This window comes from Pseudopodoces humilis, chromosome 20, assembly GCF_049639895.1.
Source record: "Pseudopodoces humilis isolate 2021_Gansu_Grassland_sample_001 chromosome 20, ASM4963989v1, whole genome shotgun sequence".
In the NCBI taxonomy this organism is placed as follows: domain Eukaryota; kingdom Metazoa; phylum Chordata; class Aves; order Passeriformes; family Paridae; genus Pseudopodoces; species Pseudopodoces humilis.
In genome coordinates, this window is record NC_142219.1 from 10,846,784 (window position 1) to 10,868,986 (window position 22,203).

At 44.1% G+C, this 22,203-nt stretch overlaps 1 protein-coding gene across 8 annotated transcripts in view; it reads left to right on the top strand.

Annotated features, from left to right (window-relative positions):
- Nucleotides 1-22,203, top strand: part of DEPDC5 (DEP domain containing 5, GATOR1 subcomplex subunit) — a 38,882-nt gene that overhangs the window by 15,313 nt on the left and 1,366 nt on the right. For 2 of the 8 annotated variants that reach the window (XM_014253889.2, XM_088065252.1), the window contains exons 25-42: nucleotides 1,179-1,244; nucleotides 2,563-2,746; nucleotides 3,811-3,971; nucleotides 4,325-4,442; nucleotides 4,602-4,769; nucleotides 5,607-5,826; nucleotides 6,655-6,788; nucleotides 7,133-7,241; nucleotides 9,959-10,021; nucleotides 11,597-11,748; nucleotides 12,517-12,594; nucleotides 13,031-13,163; nucleotides 13,982-14,090; nucleotides 14,371-14,595; nucleotides 18,437-18,606; nucleotides 19,568-19,739; nucleotides 20,754-20,814; nucleotides 21,859-21,941. In XM_014253889.2, the coding sequence (XP_014109364.1) occupies nucleotides 1,179-1,244; nucleotides 2,563-2,746; nucleotides 3,811-3,971; nucleotides 4,325-4,442; nucleotides 4,602-4,769; nucleotides 5,607-5,826; nucleotides 6,655-6,788; nucleotides 7,133-7,241; nucleotides 9,959-10,021; nucleotides 11,597-11,748; nucleotides 12,517-12,594; nucleotides 13,031-13,163; nucleotides 13,982-14,090; nucleotides 14,371-14,595; nucleotides 18,437-18,606; nucleotides 19,568-19,739; nucleotides 20,754-20,814; nucleotides 21,859-21,941 (2,406 nt within the window). The remainder of the gene's footprint in view (nucleotides 1-1,178; nucleotides 1,245-2,562; nucleotides 2,747-3,810; nucleotides 3,972-4,324; nucleotides 4,443-4,601; nucleotides 4,770-5,606; nucleotides 5,827-6,654; nucleotides 6,789-7,132; nucleotides 7,242-9,958; nucleotides 10,022-11,596; nucleotides 11,749-12,516; nucleotides 12,595-13,030; nucleotides 13,164-13,981; nucleotides 14,091-14,370; nucleotides 14,596-18,436; nucleotides 18,607-19,567; nucleotides 19,740-20,753; nucleotides 20,815-21,858; nucleotides 21,942-22,203) is intronic. The other 6 variants (XM_014253890.2, XM_005524458.3, XM_014253892.2 and 3 more) reach the window with 4 other exon arrangements.

A 22,203-nucleotide genomic window follows, 5' to 3' on the forward strand; every position in this document is an offset into this window, starting at 1 on the left:
ATTTTGTTTTCCCTTATGCCTTGCAGAGCCATGAAGAAGTTAGCAGACTTAATTTTCTTGTGCCTCATCTTGTATTCGCACAGTCACATTAAAAATTATTTTCTGTTACTTCCTTCTGTGAATTTCATCTGATTACATTTAATTTGCTTATATTTTCTGGCTTCAGATAGGCTCTGTTTGTTTTTGCAATTGCTAAACTGCAAATTTCAGCTGGATGCAGTTTGCACAATGTAAATGCAGAGCACGTCCTGGCAATAAACACACTTGTATTTTACAGAATTCCTTTATGTCTGTAGACTCTCACCTATCTATAGGGGGCACAGTGGGTACTCAGTGACTGAACTGAGAATTCTCCCTTATGGTTTGAGTCATCTACAAAATGAAGCAGTTTGGGGGAGAGTTGTGTTTTTTTGAATTTCCAAAAATGCCATTTCTTACTGAGTCTGGTTCTCCTCTGCTGCCTGCAGCATGGTTTGGTGCCTCATTTCAGAGTGAAAAATGGTCCCATCTATTTCCCTTGGGGTTGGGGATGTTGTCGCTGTTGCCCCGCAGATGGAGGTGGTAGCTCAGACAAGTAAATGCTGTTGCAGTTCCTGGTGTGGATGGCAGATGGCAGGAGGAGCTGGTGAAAGGTGAATGTACTCAGAGCCAGCTCCCCTGCGGGTTACTGGCATCGTCACGTAGCAGATATCCACCCTTTCTCTGACAGGGGAACGGTGTTGATACCAATTTCCCAGCTAAATCTAAACCTAAACTAGTTTAAAATAATAGTTCCTTTTAAATGTTTGGAGGCTTACTGAAATTTTTATTTTGATAAATGGCTTTGAAGGCAGCAGTTTTTCTTGTCTTCATAGCAGCTCTTTTTCTCTCATGTGCCACACCAGCTGTTTATAGGAGCTTATAGGATCTAATTTTCAAGATGTTTCACCATTTTGGGGAGGAGGGTTTTGTTTGGGTTTTAGCTACTGAGCAGTTCTAGTGAGATGTTCAAGTTTGATCCAAGATGTATTTTTTCCTCATTAATTGGCTTAGTGGTTTTTTTCTGCTGTGCAGAACCCTGAGATTTTCCATGCAGAGAAATTCTGTATCTTAAAACATTATCATGCTTTTGATTTATTTTTATTTGAAATTTAAGAGAAGTGCATAGTTGCTTAAAATAAAACATTTCTTTCCTGTAGGGGTGAACCTCAAAACTCAGAACAAGGATTCCTTGGAAGATGCTGTCTCTAATTCTCCAGATCCAAGTAAGCAGGAGAAAGGTTTGGAAGAGAGTTTGCATAGGTGGGAAGATGGGGAGGGAAAAGGGCATGTACATATATAGAGGCATCAGGAGGTGGTAGGCAAGAAACCGAGGAGCCTCCTTGGCTTTTGGCAGTGGTTTATTTTGGCCTGCAGTAATTTGCAGGATCTGCCTGTTCTGTCTCACTGTGATTGCAGTTCCATAGCTCTTAAGAACATGTGAAGCTGTTTGTTGTGTTACAGCTGAAATTCTTTCCTTACCAGACGCTATTATGCAAAAAACTAAAGCTGCTGAACTTGTATCTACCTCTGAGTATGAAAAGTTTGTTTGGTAACAGCTTGAAGTAGAATTAGTACAGTCAGTTTCTGAATTTGGTACCATCTACTGAGAAATATCTGCCTTCACTTCCTAGAGAAACAAGTGTGTCACTGCTTAAGAAAGCATTTTCTTTGTAGCAGTCTGTCCTATATTGCTGCCTTGTGCAGCGTTCCTGCTATTGGTGTTAACACTTTTATAGTAAAATAAATTTCTGTCTGTGGGATCTCTATGACAAGAAGCATCAGTAGGTGATACAGATTGTTTGAATCTGTAACCAGAATGTAATGCAGTGATGAGCTGATGATTTGGTATCATCTAGTTAGCTTTTCCTTTTTAATGTCTAGTTTTACATCTCTGTAATCCCAAAACTGCAGCATAACTCTACGAAAGGGTGTGTGAAAAGATTGCTTTCCAAGTTACTATTTTTTTGGTCTTCCCACCCCTCTGGATAGATCTTCTGTTTTTATAACTGTGGAAATACTCCCTTTTCTGCTGTTGTACTATTCCAGAAAGAGGCTGGTCTGTCATTCTTTCTCTCCTCCTCTCCAGCTCCTTCTGCAGTTGTCTAGGATGCAAAACTGGTCTGATTTTGTTGTTCAGACTTGGAATGTTGATCTATTTATTAATAATCAGTAACTGCACCTGACTTGCTGTAATTTTGGAAGAGCAGTGGCTTTGTCAGCTCTAGCTTTCAATCAAGAGAAAATTAAATGTATTAACTTTGAATGCCTTTTGCATGATGGGATTGAATCAGCATGTGCACTGCATTATTTAACAAACTCTGTCTCTTTCTCTCCCTCCCTTCTTTCCCATCCTATTTTCTTTTTCCCTTCCCATTCCACACCCCTTTTTGTCCCTGTTGACTTTATGGCACCTCTGTTTTTCGTCTCTCATTCTTTTTAACTCCCCTCTTCACACACTTCTTTCATCCTGCTCTGCACCCTGTTTTTCCATGGGTGACCACACGTGCCCCCCTTGTGTGTCCCCATGACACGACGAGGCAGTTCTGACGCTGTCTGCTCCCCCCATAGTGCCAGGCTTCTGTTGTACAGTTGGAGTGGACTGGAAATCCCTCACCACCCCGGCCTGCCTCCCTCTCACCACGGATTACTTCCCCGACCGCCAGAGCCTGCAGAATGATTACACGGAGGGCTGCTATGACCTGCTGCCAGAGGCTGACATTGACAGGTTTGGTCAGCACCTCCTCTCTACAGTCCTGTGCTTAAGGAGCAAGTGAAGGAAGAAGAACACTGCAATCTGTACAAGAGAATGATGGATTGCTAACAGAGCAGCAGGATATTTACATTTTTCTTTTTTTTTCCCAGTGATAGCTTTGGACCTTTTCTGATGTTCCCACCTGACAGTGTAGTAGATTTTATGTTAGAAATTGTTTGGATACAAATTTTTAAGTCTCTTTTCTGTTGTGATCTGATCAAAATATTCAACCTCAAGCTATCATCTCTGTTAATCTACTTCCTAGCAAGTGTTTTGGAAACACTAAATGAGCAAATGCATGTAAACACTGTATATAAGATGCTTATCCCCACTCTAAAGGATCTTTAGTTTAAAGAATCTTGCTGGAAAACAGTGTCAGTTGAACAAATAGAACTTCTCTGCTTGTCTCAGAGGTCTCTGGCAACTATTCTTTAATAGGGTTAGGATGGGTTTTTTTAACTGAAGCAGTCTCATTATCTTAAACTTCTTTCAGTCTTTCAGTAACCTGTAAGGCATCAAAAGACCTGCTTGTGTTGCTGCTTTATGGGAACAAAACAAAAGTATTAATCAAGGTGATTAAAGCACATAGGAAGTAATAGGATTAATGAAGAAACACCTGAAAGAAATGGTAGGAAGCAAAGTTCAGAGCAGGAATTACACTGAGATGAATGTGTCCTCTAATCCGTCCCTGCTCTCCAGTTCCCACTGTGGGAGAGGCTGGAACACTGCTGCCCACTGGCTCTCCTGAACATGTACAAACTGCGCTGAGGCTGCCTGCAAAGCGCTGAAAAAGTCATCTCTGTGGAATTTATTGTTTCACAAGTGCTGTAGGCAAATTTGTTATTAGTTGCCAAACTTCTCAAAGGCAGCAGTAAATATTGCCAGGCATTTAATCACCCTGTGTCAAAAGGAGCCCCTTTTCCCCCTGCTCCCACAGGCAGGTGTTCCCAGGGACAGGGCTCCAGGGCCTGGAGCAGAGCTAAGAATAGGTGTGTGGTCAGCTTCCTTATTCTAGTCTGCTTAACCTTTGTGTCCAGGAGGGATGAGGAAGGAGTGCAGATGACAGCCCAGCAGGTGTTTGAGGAGTTTATTTGTCAGCGTCTCATGCAAGGCTATCAGATTATTGTGCAATCCAAGCCACAGAAGCCGGCCCCAGCTGTGCCACCCCCGCTCAGCAGCAGTCCCCTCTACAGCAGAGGTGAGTGCCCTGGCCTTGACAAGTCAGGCTTTTCTCTTTCCTTCTGCCAGTCCCAGGAGCCTCAAATTAGGCACATCCACCAGTTGCTCAACACTTCATGTTGGCTGTTCTTTGGTGGTTTTGCCCAAGGAAGTTCCAAATGGGTGCTGTGTGAATCACAAGTGCTCAGCAAATCTTAACTGTTAGAGCAAAAGACTCCTAAAAACGTGGCCTGAAAGATGGATTTTAGCTTGTGTTGAGTTCAGAAACCCACTTCTGGACTGCAGTTCTGGAGCATCTCTCTGTAGGCACAGTTTGTTGATAAAGTTCTGAGTACTGCAGTAAGCTGAAAGGGTTTTGCTTTTTACAACTAGGTCTTGTGTCAAGAAATAGACCTGAGGAAGAGGATCAGTACTGGCTGAGCATGGGCCGTACCTTCCACAAAGTCACCTTGAAAGACAAAATAATTACTGTGACTCGGTACCTGCCCAAGTGAGTATCTCTCTGCTTCAGCAGTTTGCTGTCAGTCTTCAGATGAACATTGTTCTCCAGCTCTGTGCTTGCTTGAAAGAACACCTTTCTTTTTAGGAGAAGAAAGAGAAGCACCAGTATCAATAATACTGAGATTAATGCTTGTGTTTGATCTTTTAGGTATCCATATGAATCTGCTCAGATAAACTACACCTACAGCTTGTGTCCCTCACACTCTGACTCTGAGTTTGTCTCTTGCTGGGTAGAATTTTCCCATGAGAGACTAGAAGAGTACAAGTGGAATTACTTGGATCAGTATATCTGCTCTGCTGGCTCAGAGGATTTCAGGTGAGAGTTCCTTTTCCAGCCAGACTGTTCTGTGTCCTAATTGCCTCTTTTCCTTTCTGACCTAAAATTTCACCATCAAGTTCAACCCAGGAATGCTCAGTACTCCAGGGAGAATATCTGGCCTGCTTTCACTGTTAGCTCCCAGCAGCTGTTGCCTTGTGGGAACCTTCCTCTGCGTTGCTGCTGCATTATCTGACCTTTGATACAGACTCTTGATCTCAAAATTCAGCATGAACTTCTTTTTTACCCTGCTAAATGCAAAGAAATAAGATGGCATTTTGTACCACACAGATGCTTTTCTTGGCTTCTTACTGACTTCTGGATCTGACTCAAAACTTCCATATATTTTGAAGCTGTTGCAGGTTTGCTTGAGTGCTGAGCTTGACTGCAGTCCTACTCCTAAGCTGTGGAGCAAGTGCTTACCAGAAATGTGGAATATCTCCACTAGTATCAATAGCTTTTTTGATATCTTCTCTCCATACAACCAGTCTTTATCATCTTTTCTTTTCAGGTCTCAGTCAAAATACCTCCTACGCTAATGTGCACCTTGAAAATTCCTTTTTGCTTGCATATTTTTAGAAGAAGCTTCTGGGGCCTATCTTTTACAGAAAGGAAAGCCTATCTCTGTGTGACAATTACTCTGAGGATAGCCTTGTTGCCAGTGATATTCCAGCTGCTGACCATTCCTTTGCACGTGCGCTCGTTCTGTCTCGGGGGTAGCAGCGAGGTGGTCGCTGCACTCACTGAAATGTGCAGCAGGTAGATTTATACTTCAGATTCTGGAAAACCCTTCCCAGGAAACTGCTGAGCTCTGTCCTGCCTTCCACATTACTGCAGCCTTATCGAGTCTCTGAAGTTCTGGAGGACGCGGTTCCTGCTGCTGCCCGCCTGCATCAGCGCCACCAAGCGCATCATGGAGGGGGAGGCGCACTGCGACGTGTACGGCGACAAGCCCCGCTCGGACGAGGAGGAGTGGCAGCTCCTCGATGGCTTCATCCGCTTCGTGGAGGGCTTGAACCGCATCCGCCGCCGCCACCGCTCCGATCGGATGATCCGAGTGAGTCCCCGGCCCCCGCTGCGGCTGGGTGTGCCCTGAGCCGCTAATGAGGTGTGGGCAGGGGCAGGTGCCTGTGTCCCTGTCACTACAGTGTCCCTGTGTCCATCCCCAGAGGACACTGCTGACCCGTGTGCTGTGGCAGCTTTCAGACACTGGGGCTGGCTAACAGCTTGAGGGAAGTTTCCCTGGGATGAGCATCCCGTGCTGCTGTGACTGGAACCACGCTCAGGACAGTTCTTGCTCAGGGACGAGTCAGGCTCTTCTGCACTATCTTGGCCTGGCACTGCTCTGTTTTACACCATGGCCAGGCTTTTCTTACCCACGAGCCTGATGCCTTCTCTTTGCAGGTGTGCTCTGCTTTGTGCTGTGGGTGGGCTTGGCCTGGGTGCCTTGAGATGCAGACAGTTCATCCAAAAGGGTCTGACGTAGTTAAGCTGGTCACTTCTGGGTTAACTTGGATTGGTTCTGTGCTGCAGATTCAGGAGAAGGACTGTGGAAAGAGAAACATGTGGGTGAATTTTTTGGCAAACAGTGGTTTCAAGAGGCTGAAGAAAAGCTCGCTAATGTGTATTAAATCCTGGTTCCATTCTCACAGTAAATAGGGTAATTTATTTTGAAGCAAATGCACCTTTTCCAGAATAACAAACATTTTATTTTTGGAATAACATCCACACAAGACACTAGGCTATTCCACTTCTTGTGCACCAACGGTTTGACTCCCTTTTAAAAGTGTGCTTGATAAAGCCCTGCTGACATGAGGTGTTGTGCTCTTGCTTACTAGTTAAGCCTGGCTTGACTAAACCTGTGCTTCCGTTTTTCCTTTGTTAGAAAGGGTCTGCCATGAAAGGCTTGCAGATTGCTGGTCCAATTCCCACTCACTCTCTGGAGCAGTCTGGGCCTCCCATTGGGAAAAAAGGAACCTCAGCACTCTCAGCTCTGCTGCAGATGGAAGCCAGTCAGAAGTGAGTCTCTACAGGCTGTGTGGAGAGCCTAGAACATCCTGCATATTGCACCTGGGCTGGCTAAAGCACATTTGGGGAACTTTGCCTCATGTTGTGCTAAATACATAAGAGATTAATATTTTTAATGCTAAAATAGTATTATACGTGCATAATAAAACTGAGTTCAAGGGTCCATGTTGTTTGCGGGGGTAAAAGGTTCTTGGGGAATGTTGGATCTGTGCCTCAGTGTGTGGGAAAGCAAGTATCTGAAAATACAGCATACCCCTCTGCAACAGTTGCCTTTGGGGGGGAAGCTGACACAAAATATGTTTGAATAAACTCTGTATTCCCTCCTTGTCTTTTAGGACACTGGGGGAGCAGCAAGCAGCAATGCTTTCAGGGAAGAGCTCTGGCCAGCCTTCAGAGAGTGGGAACATTGCTATCACACCCACCTATATGGACAGCCCTCGGAAGGTAAGGACTTCCTGGGCTTTCTTTAGCTGCTGTTTCTGCACAGGAATTCCTCAAATAATCAAAGATTATTTCTCTGAGCACTTGGCTACATCATACCACTCTCTAATCCAGTAAGGGCTGTTCCTGCACTGGCCTTTGTGTGCAAGGGCAGAGGAATTCAATTCTGTAAGAGTGACAATGACATGGAATCCCTGGGATGCCATCTCAGCATTTTGCTGAGCTAAGTGCTGTTTGCTAATTAGTGCATTTCCTTTGCTGGTAGCACATTTCATTTCAGTCATGGCTTGACTATTGGGTGTAGCAGTACAGTGCTGTGTGCATCTGTGTGCAGGCTGTCTTGGAGAGCAAAATTAACCTCTAGATTGTGACTGTGTGAGCACTGAGTGGGATTTTAACAGCAGGAATTTGAGTCTCTTGCCTCTGTTTAGAGGAGGCGGTGTGTTCCTGAGAAGTGATTTAGCTGTCATTCCTTCGCTGGCTGGACTCCAGGCTGGGGAAAGTGGTCTTCCTGGAGCTGTCTTGAGACACTTAAAGAAAAGACTGTGCTATCCTTCCGCCTTTCTGTCAATGGTCCTGTGAGACCCAGGAGAGCAGGAACTCTGCCTCCAAGTCCAACCAGAAATATTTTGATTATTTTTCTGTCTTCTGACATAAAGGTCTTTCAACAGAAACAACAAGGATAAAGGACTAAAGATAGAGGACTTAAATGTGACCTGTCTTTGGTTTCAACAGTTCAGATATTGCAAAGAAAAAGTTCTCAGATTCACACCTATCAACCTCTTCTTTCAGCATTTTTCTCTAAGCATCTAATGTTTCTACATCCACTGTTTTGTGCCACCACCAGGAACAAGTATTGTATTATCCTGGAGACCTAGATATTGAAAGTTGAAGTGGTAGAGTAACTGTGATCATCTTAGACACTTATAGTATTAGTGTTTGAAGAGCACAGATGAGTCTGAAGCAGGATGTGCTAGGCCTGGAAACAATAGGTGCTCAAACTGACTTGAGGTGTGTATGCAAACTTCCACATCATAATTCAAGCTTTGCATGTTTCTCTTCTACCATTTTGAAAAATCAGCTTCTTTCTTTAAATACAGAAATCATAAATGTCCCTTTCTACCAGTAAAACAGGTGAAAATTCCATGTGAGATACAGGAAGAGGAATGTTGTGTCCAGTTGTTCTGTGTGGCTGAAAGGGGAAAAAGCAAAGTGGGCTTCCCTAGCAGCGGCACAGGAATGTGCTGGGACCAAATTAGCAGACTTTGTGCTACCAGAAAATGCCATTGTGAGTAATGATAAAAGTAACATTCAAAAGCCTCTCTGGAAGGCTGACTGGAGACTCTGGAAGAATGTGTTATCAATTGCAGGCCTTTCATGCTGCAGCAGTAAACACTCCTGTAAATATTTACACACAGGGACTGAGAGATAAGCAATTGGAATCTCCTAATTGATGGCTCATGCCTGTTGGAAAGATGCCAGTGGGCAGGCAGCATTGTGCTCACTTGGGAATAGCAGCAAGTGTGTGCCTCATGTCACCACAGCCCTGCAGGCTCCTCAGCACAGGGGGGTCTGGCTTTCCACACACTTGCAGCCAGAGAACTGACAAATTATCACAGCTGTGAGCTCTGCCAGAAGCCAAGGGAGCAAGTTCTTTTCTAGGATGCTCTTCAGTGCTCGAATTATTCCAAAACTGAGCCACTGCCTTCACTGTACTTTGTTTCAGAGTAGAATTGACAACTCACTTCAGCCAGTTACTGGGTGACACAGTTTGGTTTTAATCCAATGAGTTCACTTGATCCATGATCTGTTTGGGAAGTCTTTGCCCTTATGGATCCAGGGTGCTTAGCTCTGCTTTTAAAAATTGCCAGTCATGTAACTGTGGCATTGATTCTTTCCAGAAAATGTTTTATAGGTATGTACAAAGGTAAGCATCATCTTAACTGCAGGCTAGACAAAAATATTTTGCCAAGGGAACAGAATAAGGAATTGCAAATAGAGAATGAAAATCTAGATGAGTTCCACTGCATTGTCTTATGTGATAAGAGAATCTTGACACATCTTTGAATAGCAGCTGGGGATAAATTCACTGAGGTTTTTAAGTAGGTGGGAACATAGCACAGGCAGTGTCTGTTTAATTTTGCATGAAGTATTAAATGCAGTGTTGAAAGGATCTTTGTGATGAGTTTTTCTTCTCTTTCCTTTGCACCATACCCGACCTGCATTTAAGAGGAAGAAGGTGCTTCTGTAAAAGAGGTCCTTGGCCTCTCCCTCTTTATTGTTTGAATGTCTAACAGATTAGAAAAAAAACCCTGTCCTTCTTTGGATATTTGTCATTACACCTGTGGTTTCTGTGTTTCAGTTTTGTATTTGGGATGGAAGCCCCCATACTTCAGAGCTTAAGACTTTCTCCTTTGAAGTATGAAGGGAAGGCTGAAGTTTCAATTGACTTCTGATCAGTGTGGGTTTAAAAGTTTTGGGAAGGCATCTGTACCCAGGAAGAGCAATGTGTTGTTACAGAGAGAGAAAGTAAAGATGCATGTGTGAGTAATTCCTGATGCTGTGCATTCTGCTGCATCTGACCTTCTGGGTCTGGGATTTGCATTCTCCTCATACTTTCTCTCTGTGGTCATTTCATACTTGCACAACCTTGTATTTGCTTTTCTTCAACTCCTTGTTGCTGTTGCCATTAATGGGCTTACTTCCTCTGATGCCTTCAGGATGGGGCCTTCTTTATGGACTTTGTTCGCAGCCCACGCACAGCTTCAACCTTCTACTCCCAGGTTAGTTTGGAATGGGTTGTTGTCATCTCTGGCTTTTGGATTGAGGTAATGGACAGCATTTGTGTCCTGAGCTTGCCACGCTGGGAACATGTGTTAGTTTCCAGATACTCTCATTTGAGAGTGAGATGTACAGCATTGGCAGGACAAAGTGGCAGATGCAACCATTTTTTTTCCACCATTCAATGTTTGTGCTGTGTTTTGGATGTTCATGTGCCCTGTCTCGCTGTCCTTTGCACTACTGTCTTGTCAACTACTAAAGCTGCTCTTTTTATTTTTCAAGAAGTGCTTGTTTTCCATCTTCCCTCACTGAACAAAATGGCAACAGCTCACTTGTCTGGTTCTTGGCTAAATTTCTTCTGTGGTGTTTGATTGACAGGTGACTCTGGAGATATCCAAGTCAAATTGTGTCCTTGGATTCCTGAGCAACTGAGGCTGAAAATACGTACTGTCATCTTGGTTTAAAAGAGTCCTTGTGACAGAAGTCATTTGTCCACTTAACACCAATTAGGAGTTAGCAGTAACACAGTGTGGCTGTAGCAAATGCTGCTGCTTGAAGTGAGCCCTGAGGAGGGAGGAAGGTTTTTGCTGGCTATGGGCACTGTAGAGTTGACCCTGGAGCATCTGCTGGTTTTGGCTGCCCAAAAAGGGACATCTGCCATTAGAGATTTTTGAGATGTGAGAAATGGCATAAATAAAGGACTCTTGGCTGTCAGACCTAAGTCGAGCTACGAGCTTTGTGATTTTTAGCAGTGTGTGTGCTGTGGATCCATCACGGCAGAGCAGCCCCCATATTTACACCAGCTTGAGTCAGAGTTACTCTGCCGTTCGTGTTCTCTCCCCCACCTCTCCAGCTTTTATATAATGTGCATTTACTAAACCATACGTGTTAATGACAGATGGCAATTACAGCCTGTACTTAGCTGAATCCTTCAGCATTCATGCTCTTTCTGAAATGATTTTATGTTAATTTTGTGAACTATTCAGTCTACCATTGGAATTCTGCGAGTGTTCCTGCGGGAGGAAAGTGTTCCTGTTGTCTTGGCGACATAGGTGTGGGTGGGTGTCAACCAGCCTTCTCATACTGCCCTGAGAAGGGAGGGAAGATGAACTGATTTTTTTTTTCTGAGCATTATGAAACTTGAATTTGTGTGATACATTTGCATAATTTTGAGAGTTAGACTTGAAACTATATTTTCTAAATGCTTACTACCTTCCCATAGTTATCAAGTGTCCTGTTCTGTCTAATGAGTGCTTATAATCATAGTTATTCCCTTGGGTTGAAAGTGTCAGGTTTGGACTGGTATTGCTGGTTTGCCAGTAGTTCTCAACACAATTGTTGCTGGGTTGGTGATCCTCATCTATATTTGGGTCTGAATGTGTTGTTTGTCAGGAGCTCTGTGGTGATGACAAAATAAGGCTGTATTTATCCCTTCTGCATATGCTTGTGCTTCCTTAGAGTATTGCTTGTTGTTGACTAACTTGGGCTGAGGCACGGATGATGTGGGGAGGGGAGAAGATGGGAAATGGGTTACATGATGAATTTCATAGAGATGTTGTTGTGTTTAACCCTCCCAGGTCTCTATTGATCAATCAGTTCCTGCAACCTCAGATGGCAACACCTTGCTGCCCACGGGGCAGGTCCCTGACAGGGGCAGCACCCAGGCCCTGGGGAGCACCCAGAACGCTGCAGACCCGGGATACAGCACAGCAGGTGCTGCAGAGGGCAGGTAGGAAAGGCACAGCAGTGCTGTACTGCAGAGCTGTTCAATTCCAGCCCCTTTCTGGTGTCAGGGAATGGGCACTTAAACAGGAACCTGGGAACAGGCTGTGCTGTGCCTGTCAGCACGAGCAGGCACTTGTCACAAGACCTCACTGCAGCATTTCCACGTGCAGAGAGACTGGTAGTAAAATAAGCCCTGCAACCCAGTTTTCCAGAATTAAATGAACACAAGGCCTGATTCCTCCACCCTCAATGAGGGCTTCATTCTTCAAGAAATGAACAAATTCCATTTCTGAAATCTGCTAGTAGGAAACCAGGCTTTGAATTGACATCTCCTGTCTGTTTTGGCAAAGAGGGGTGGGAGGGGCCTGCAGGTCTAATTGGATTGAGTAGGTTGATGAAATCCAAGAGGTTCTAACCTGGAAGCAAGACACCGGGGAGGAAGTAATATTGAAAATAAACTTTATTAGCGCCTGTTTCCTGTGGCTGTATATTGCAGTAAAAAGAAAATTAGCCAGTTTCAAAATGTTTACTCTCAATCGCTGCCGAGTACAGCTGGATGTGACATGTGGTGCATTGGGTCCATATAGCAATGCCCTGGTGACCTCAGGGGGATAATACTCACCTGATGCTTTTAGTTGTCCTTCTTGAGATGAAAAAGGAAATAAATGTGGCAAAGTCATTGTTGAGAAGAGAGTAGTTTTATTAAATGTTCACATTTGAATAAATCTGTTGGTTTCCTTGATTTTTGAACCTGCTTTTGCTTACTGCCCAGCTCTCAGCAGTGTTCGACAAGTGCTCTGACTTCCTCCTCCACTTTGGTAGAGATTCTTGAAGCCATGAAACACCCCACGTAAGTTTTTTATATAAATGTGCTTAACATCTGAGCTGTTTAATAAGAGGACACGAGAAGTGGAGTCACTCAAAGGAGAGCCCCATGTCAGCTGTTGAAGAGTTTTAAACTTCCTTTTGTTATTCAGTTCCAGACTCTCTAATAAGGAATTTTATAGAAATTGAGATACGAGCAAAGACCTCGATTTTTAGAGTCCTAGAACCTTGTCAAATCAAGAATTCCCAGTAAGTCACTAAAGTGCTCTCAATGTCAGGTCTTCATCTTGTTACCAAAAGCCAGTGAGACATCACTCCAGGGGCACTGTGCATTTCTTGTCCTGTATTCTATCATCTCCCCCACCACTTATTTTCTTGCCCCCAGTGGTGATTTTTGTCTTTGTTACTTAAAAGAGCTCTCAGTCTGCCTGTGTTAACATGTGTGGCTTGCTGTGCTTCAGCACAGGGATCCAGCTGCTCTCTGAACAGAAGGGCCTCTCCCCCTACTGCTTCATCAGTGCAGAGGTTGTGCACTGGCTGGTGAATAACGTGGAAGGGGTGCACACCCAGGCCATGGCCATTGACATAATGCAGGTAAGGAAACTATCCAGGAGCATATGGAGGGTCAGAAATGCCTCACTCTGTGAAGAAAGTTTTAGAGCAAAGCATAGCAATAATTCCTGTTACTTATTAAAATCCTCTTATGGATGAGTATTGAAAGCAGTGCTCATCAGAATATGACTTTTTTGGATTCTCTATCACAAAACAACAACATATTCTTCACTAGTAATATGGATTTTTTTCCACTTATATAATAATGGGTTTATTTATAATCTTCAATTAGCTGGTACTTACCAATTACTCTGCATTGTGTTGGAATTGAGGCACTAGGCTATGATTTGGTTTTCTTTTCCAATAGTTAATAAAGTTGTAATAAAACCAGCATATGACCTTTCTGTTGTGGATGCTGAAGCAGACACACTTTATGCAGGAGCACTGCTTGTATTCATCAAGGGATTTTTCTGTATTGAACTGTGTCAGGGGCAGAAGGTTGGAAATGTTCTGGAGTTCATTCCTCTGCTGAGATCCCATATCAATTAACAGAGAACTTAGAATGTTTCCAAACTCTTACCTTCTATAAATCCGTCTATAAAACCAGAGCATTGTATGGGAAGAAGACAGACATCTGTGGAAAGGTCAAATGTAATTTCTCAGGGAGATAAGAAATTGCTACATTTACTGAATATCAAGAGATAACTTTGCTGGTATTCTTGCTAGGCACATACCTGGACAAAAAGATGTCAAGGAAAAGAAAATTACTTCCTAATGTTCTCTAGGAACCTTTTTATGTTAACTGGAAGAGTGATTTCTTTTTTATCATATTTGCTCTGTTCTTTCTTTTTCTTGTTCAGAAAATGTTAGAAGAGCAGCTTATTGTCCATGCATCTGGAGAAGCTTTACGAACCTTTATTTATGGCTTTTATTTTTACAAGATTGTTGTGGACAAAGAACCAGACCGAGGTCAGCATTGTTATTACAAGACTCTCCTCACTATCCCTTTGCATAATCACTAGGCAGCACTTGATTCTTAGGGGTGCTGCAGCAGGAATGCATTTTGGGAGCAACCAAAACCACTGATCTCATGAGAGTCTTAGAAATTTGGCCTTTTTAGTTAAGGAAAAAAACAAACAATCGCAGAAAACATAAAGTAATTTTTATCCTGCCTCTTTTTCAAAAGCTACTTTTCTGTCTGAGTCTTGTCCACTCGTTTCTAACTGGACTTGCCCTTCCCCTCGTGCAGTGGGGCTGCAACAGCCTGCCATGTGGCACACAGCTGCCATGGATGACTTCTCAGCCTTCCAGAGGAAATGGTTTGAGGTGGCCTTTGTGGCAGAAGAGCTCCTGCACTCGGAGATCCCGGCGTTCTTCCTGCCCTGGCTGCCCAGCCGCCCCGCCTCCTATGCAAGTAGGCACAGTTCCTTTAGCCGCAGTTTCGGAGGACGGAGCCAGGCAGCTGCACTCTTAGGTAGATGCACAGCACAGGTGACAGCTGGGGAAGTCCAAGGGGATAGTTGAAAGGGGAAGAGCAGCCAGCCAAGGGTATGATCTCACGTGGACCAGCAGTAAAGCTGCAAATTTCATGCTGGCCTTACAGTGTCTTGCACGTGGACTCGTTCTCATATGCTGGAGGTGTGTTTCACTGGCTGGGCAGGAAGCTTTTACTTCAGAGTACTGGAATACAATAAAAAGTATTTCTTAAAATATTACTTCTTCCTGAACCTCTAGAATTTGGGGAGGAAGATACTTTGTCTCCTTGCAAATCCAGAGACGCTCTTGACAACCTGTAAGGAGTATGGAGGGATAAGCTGTGAGAACAGCAAAGCAACCAAACTGTTTTTAAAATTACATATCTAATTGCTTCCCAGGGGCAAAAGCCACAGTGAGGTCCAGATGTGTTAGAAGTTTTCTGTGATGTGCTGGAGGCTTTTTTAGCTAATCTGAACCAGGCTCTTTACATTAATAAGTCTGTGAAGCCCAGCTGCAGATGATCCCTGTGGTATGGAAGCAATAGGAAGATCTTGCTGCTGGGCAAGATCCCATTAGTATCTAATGTTCTCTAATGTGTGGAGAGTAGCACTGACTGCCTCTAGCAGCCCATGAAACACCCTGGCCGCGTGACTGACCCTGTTGCTTTGTCAGCTTCTTGTCGCATTTCCAGGCCAGCCTGAGTCACTTGCTTTTGTTCTTCTTTCCTTGTTTAAAAGAAAAATCATTGCTATGGAACTGCAACTTCAGGTTTACTTAGATGCATCCGTTAAAGGCCTAGCAATTAAGGATAAAAGAAGAATTTTGCTGTTCTCCTCTTGTGTATATTTGATCTACTGAAAAGCAGTGCCAGACTTCTGGTGTGGTATCTCTTAAACCTGAAGTCACAGTAATCCTTGTGTATTTCTGAGAGACTTGTTTGAAGAGGAACAGCACCAGAAGTTGCAAAGCATTAAGGATAGGAAGTCTGAACTAATGGTTAATTCCCTGAAGTCAACATATGCAGGTTATTTTCCCTGTCACAGGATAAATCTGTTGCCTTGGCTGGTATCCAGCCTCTTTAGCTCGGTGACTGGCCAGAGCTGAAGCCTGAACATAGGCTGGCATGAAAGTATTGTGCAGGCTGGAGGCACTGGGGCCAGATCCTGTTTGTGGTTCATCTCTTACTCACTATTTAGCCTGAGAAAACCAGTTCACGTTCCTCTGTCTGTGCTCTGTTGTGAGCTGAGGAGACTGAGACTCAGCAGGCCTGCACCCGTGGGGATGAGTAGAAGTGTGCCTCAGTGTCCCACTCACCTTTCATTTAACACCAGCCAGGAAAAGAGTGTATTTCTGCAGCGTGTGGGTATTACACATCTGTGTAGCTCTGCTTTTCCTTTCAGCTGGGATTATGTCCATTTTACTATTTGACTAATTTGCAGCCCTTGAATGAGTGATAAATGCCTTCAGATTGCTCTCGTGCAGTCTGGATTTTCCAGGAATTATAGTTTCTTGTAGAAAAATGGAGTGTGGAAGTTTTTTCTTACAAATGAACTGGTTTGAATGATGCTTCTGTGCTGTCCCTCTTCCAAGCAGTATTCCAAAAAAACTTCAGCAGTTCATCTGAGGTAAAGAGCTTTACTAAACCCAGATGACCCCTGGTCCACGTGACTTCATTTGTTCCTCTCTTGGTCTTGATTAGGTTGTGGTTTTTATTTCTTCCCCTCCCCACCTTCCCTAAATGTCAGGCTGTGACATAAAATTGCATGCAAGAATTGGGAGCTCTGGAACAAGCTCCATGTATCTCTCAAATCTTTATCCCTCCCAATTTCCCAATCACTTGCCCAGTGACTGTCCCTTTTCCCTTCCCAGTGGAAGTCTGACCTGTGACACAGCTAATCTTGTCCCTTTGATTTATAGCAATGCATGCACTAGCAACTGTAGTCATGTATGTAGTGGAGTCTGTGACTGGAGAATAACCTGCCTGCTCCTCTCCGATTTGCTTAGTAAATCATTAATTAAATACTCACTAGTAGAAGACAATTGGGAAGCAGGTGAGTCCTCTTAAAGTCTGGCCTACGGAAGCCAGAGTATATTCTATTAAAAAAAGTTGGTTTTAATCAGCAGCTTCTGAATTCAGAGACGTGGACATTTCTCATCAGTGTTTAATGTATTTTTGATCAGCTCACCTCGTTGAACTGGGCTCCTCTGGCTTTGCCTGTGAACTGTAGCTGCAGACAAGGCAGAGAGAGCCAGTCCAGCCCTCACAGGGAGTCTGCACTCTCTGGGAAAAGCAACAGTCTAAGGGAGCAGGGAGCTCATTCTTCACCGTGTGCTAGTTTGGGCACACTGGGCTGTGGTGTTATCACTGACCTCTTGGCTAATGGCCAACACCTACCTGACTGAGCTGCTTTGGTTTCACAGCTTCCAGGATGTTGTTTTCCAACACACTTCGTTACAAATTTGGCACCAAAACCTCCTGACCACGAGTATTGTATTCAAAATATCCCAAAGGAGCCAGAAAAAGAAACTCTCACAGTGTTGGTCTGACAATATCAGATCAACTCAGAAATTGCAAATAACATGTTTCCCAAAGACAAAAATGGGTCTTATTTATGGAACAAAACTGGGTGATGTTCTTTATTTTTGTTGTGTTTTTATTTTTCATGTTCTATACTGCGGCAAAAGCAATGTAAAGGATTTCCTTTTATAACTTTCAAAGTGCCTCCAGGTAACTTGCAGTAGAAGTGAAGGTGGGAACTTTCCATCTACCTTGAGGAAGGATTTCAAATTTTTTTTAAAATACCATCAAGCCATCAAATTATAATTTAAAAGCTGACCCTATAAAGGGGTGCACATCTACTTCAGCAAGAGATAACAACACCCATTCCTCATGCATGCAATAATAAAAAGGGCAGAAGTTTTCCCATAGAAGCCTTGCAGCCCATTGTTTTCTGTCAATTTTTGACATTACAGAAATGTTAAATTGCGTATTTTTCTAAAGAAAAGTTGAAAGTGATGATGTGTTTCATGGCAGGACTTTGATCTCCAGGTCAGGAGATCTGGGTTCGGTCCCCAGCCTTGCAGTCCCTGTGTGTGACACCAGTCAGGTCACTTCCACTGCTGTGCTTCTCTCCCTCTCCTGCCTGATACCTGAGGGTTGCTGCCATTGGGATGCTGGGCTGTGGGGCACAAAGGGAGCTGGATCTTGGCACTATCCCAGCCCTTACTGCAAAGCCCTAGGAGCTATTGCAGTGGTCAGAATGCTGCTGCATGTCTTGGCTGACTCTTTGTGCTTTTACAGAAAGTGTTGGATGTGCACTTTCAATAGTGCGGTAATGTGGGATATTGATACGGGATTAAAGAAACAAGAAGTTTAACTTCTAATCTCCTTTAGCTGTTCAAAGTCCTGGAATGCTCCTGCCCCATCTAACAGCACCCTGTTGTGATTTCTGGTGGAGGCATATAGAAATATTTGGAATGTTTTGGGCATGAAGAAAGCTGGTGTTTCCTAGCTCTGCTTAATTAAGGCACCAGTTGCCTGTTGATTAACTGCTGCATTCTTGGTTCTCTCTCCTTATTGCAGCTGAAATGTCTTGACTGCTTGGGGAGGTGATTCTGTAGCACATACCCCTGACATGATAAATACTTCAGGATTTTTGCCTTTTGTAATCTGGATGCGTGGCATTCTGGGACTAGTCTGCTAGCCCAAAAATACCTGGGGAGGAATGGAAGGACAAATTAATTTCAGATGACTTATCTTGGTTCTTCTGTTCTCTTCATCCTGTCTGCCACCTTCTCTTTAATGCCCCTTCTGAACACCCCTGCCCTTGGCTGCCCAGCTGCCACGGTGCCCGAGCAGCGCACGGTGACGCTCGATGTGGATGTGAACAACCGCACGGACCGGCTGGAGTGGTGCAGCTGTTATTACCATGGCAATTTCTCCCTGAACGCTGCCTTTGAAATCAAGTTACACTGGATGGCAGTGACTGCAGCTGTTCTTTTTGAGATGGTGAGATCCTGGTGTTCTGGACAGCCACAGAAATGCCTGTCTGGCCTCTGTATCCCTTAGACAACCAGGGACGTTATATTAGGATGTCTTAGGGAGCTGGACAGTGGCTTGCATTTGCCTTTATTTCAATAAGTCATTTTCCTGGTGGTTGTTAGTGTTGCTGCATCTGGTCAGCGTTTATCACACCATCTATAGTCATTCTGTCTGCAGGAGTGTGTTCTGCTTTTAGTGGTTTTTATGCACAGCATGCAGAGATCAGCACAGGTCAAGGTGATAAATTTAAGTCCCCCTTAGGCAAATTTTAAGCCCTGAGCCAGGTCTTTGGAAAAAAAATCTGTTTCACATTACATTCCTTCTATTCCCAAACCTTAAAACTTTAAATCTCAGTGGAATTGCTTTCATAACAGGGCTTTTCCGGGCAATGTGTTCTTCCTGCCCAGGAATGTTTTAGGTTTCTTTTTCAGCTTGCTGAAAACATTTTGAATTGAAAATATGTCACTTATTAAATTTTAGACTCAATTTTTATATTTAATTTTTAAATTTTTTTGTTTTCTTTAATGTAGCTTCTGTAAAACTCAAATTATTTAATATGAGGTTTTACCCCACCCAGCCAGACAGCACTAGGTAGTTGATTTTGCTTTTATTTAAAATCAATTGCACTGTTCCTGTAAAGCAGAAGTGTTTAGCCACTGGTGATAAGTAGGCTGAATCAGTTCCTGAAAAATATCTAATTTAAAGTGCTTTCTGATTGATGGGGCACTTCAGAAAAAGGAAAGCCTGATGCTTTGTGCTTGTGCTGCTTTGCAAGGACGTTGGTGTGCCTGCCATGCAGAGCAAGCTGAGCCTGTGGAGAATTGAGCGCGTCTGATCTATTCCTGGGGAACGAGCTGCTCCTTTGCACATAAGTGCCCTTCATCAGCTGGCATGTGTGCTATGATTCATTGTTTGAATTTCTTCTCAGGTTCAGGGTTGGCACCGGAAAGCCACCTCCTGTGGCTTCCTGCTCGTCCCTGTGCTGGAAGGCCCCTTTGCTTTGCCCAGTTACTTGTACGGGGACCCACTTCGAGCTCAGCTGTTCATCCCTCTCAACGTGAGCTGCTTGCTGAAGGAGGGCAGTGAGCATTTGTTTGATGGTAAGAAATGCACTTCCTTTTATCCCTCAGGATACTCTGTGTGAACAGGTCACTGTTGGCATGTGGCTGATGTAAAGAAGCTCCTTTACCAGCCAGCCTTAGGTGGCTGAAGGAGCTGTTTTTACAGGTGAGCAGCTGCTCAGGAAGGAGGTGCTGGAGGAAGCCGTGCTGGCAGGATGATTGTGGGCAGCAGGAAGCACCAGCACACGGGAGGGGTGGTCCCCCCACTGATGCTTGCCCTGCACACCCTTACAGAGTCCATATCCAGTAGCTGTTGTGTTTGACACGCTTGTGTGTGTTTTGCTGGTAGACCCACAGCTGCTCTGCATTTGTATCCTGCATTTGTTTATTCTCCCCCTCCCTGGGACTGGGTTTTCACCACTGCCATCCTTCTTTTGTTGTTGCTATGGTTACTTTAATGGTTACAGTGTTTGCACATGAGATTAAGCAGGAGAAACTGCAATCTCCTTTTCTGCAGTGTGACCTGGCCCTTTCCAGTGAGCCTGTTGTGGTAAACCTCAGGTGGAACCCCAAGATCCAAGAACTGTCACCATGCAGAGAAGGGCCAAGTTGCATCATGAGAAGGGATAATTGGCAAAAGGCTCTGTTTTAAAATAGTAAATATGATATTTCCATTAACCCTTGACTCAGTGTCCAGTACAATCAATGTGACAAATCCATATGCTGTGTGGTCACCGTAGCCCAACTGGCTGAATTAAACATTTTCAGAGCTCTCTTGTGGTACACAGCAGCCCACTCATCTTCCTTGCCCCCTTCCACACCCCCCCTTTATGTTCCTCTCCTTCATCTCAAGAGACACAAGTAATAAATTCAGAGATGAGTCTGCTACTGGAGTGTACAAGACACATCTCTAAGAAACAGCTGACAAAAAAATGTGACTGAAAGAAATGGCTAGGGAGAAAAAAAGAGTGCACAGAGGCCTCCTGAGGAAAACTGGAGTCTTGAAGGGAATAAAGTGGCTTTACTAGATAATTGTTACCTTGTTTGTTTCAGGCTTTGAACCAGAAACCTACTGGGATCGAATGCATCTGCTCCAGGAAGCAATAGCACACAGGTATGTCTGCAGTGGAGTGGGGTGGCCAAACAGTTCCTGTCTCCCTGGATAATGTGGGATGAAGGCCTGTGCTGAACAGTCGCTCCTGAGTCACTTGGGTTCTGTGCTTTCTGCCGCTCTGAAGTCTGCTTACAGGCTCTTAGACTAAAATACAGCCTCTGTGCCTGGAGTGGTTCTGTGGGTGCAGCTGTGTGGTGTTTCAGCCTGTCACTCCCTGGGAACCATACTCTCCTCCCAGGGAGAGCCTTGCCTTTGGAATTGCCCATTATTCTAAGTTAGAAGCAGAAAGACTGTAAACAGAGTCTTCTTGAGAAGGGACAGCTATTTCCTTCTTGTGAATTTAGCAGTCTTGAACTGGATGACACCTGATGATTGACAATAGGCAGGGGACTTGGGGGGGAGCTGTACAGAGGAGGTTGGGCCCAATTTAAGACAGAATTGTTGGAAGCTTTGGATACTATCTAGCCTTATCCGTCTGTGTGATTAAGCTGCCAGTTTCTTTCATGGTGTTGCTGCCAGGGTTTTTTTCATGACAGAGCCTTTTGTTATGGACTTTAGCTTAGAAATCAGCTTTCATTAGTTTAGAAAGCAGAAGAAAAAGTTTCATACAAACAGCAGAGAACTGCCAGGTAAGCTGCTTGAAGTTCTGCATGGAGCGTAGCACATCATGAAAATAATAATGTTGCAGCTTGAAACATGCCCAGGGAAGGTCTGTCTTGACTATTGCTCTTCCCTCCCTCACGTGCAGCTGCCCCATTTTATCAGAGACTGCTTGGAGCCGCTGCTCTTGTTTCCAGCTCGAGTCAAGACAGGGAGCAGTGTGAGTGACAGGCTGTCACACTGTGTCTGGCAGGGGCAGAGAATATTTGGAGAGGCTCAGCTCTCTTAATCCCTTTTCCTTTTGCCTTCAGGCTGTAAGAAAGGAGTAGTGGAAGGATTTCCTCTGGTGCCCCTGCCTTGTTCTGAGGAATCCTACCTGGAGTGGCTCTTTTTATCTCTTTATCTTCTTTTCTTTTTTAATTCCCCTTGTCTCTATTTCTTCAGATTTGGATTTGTACAAGATAAATATTCGGCTTCTGCATTCAACTTCCCAGCAGAAAACAAGCCCCAGTATATTCATGTCACAGGTAAGCAATATTTGGGAGGCCCTGTGGCAAGAAGGAGATTATTACAAACAAGAGAACTATTTTACATGTGATTTGTGTTTCATGTCAGTCATGTTGGTGCTGCTCTGTCCCTTAACCAGACGACAAGTAGGTGTGTCAGACAACACAAACCAGAAAACTGGAGGGGGCAGTATGAAAAGCACGAAGTGTTGCTGCTAATAAATGGTTTGAAATCTTGCTTTACAGTTGCTCTGAAACTTTTCTTTCCAGAAGATGAGGAAAT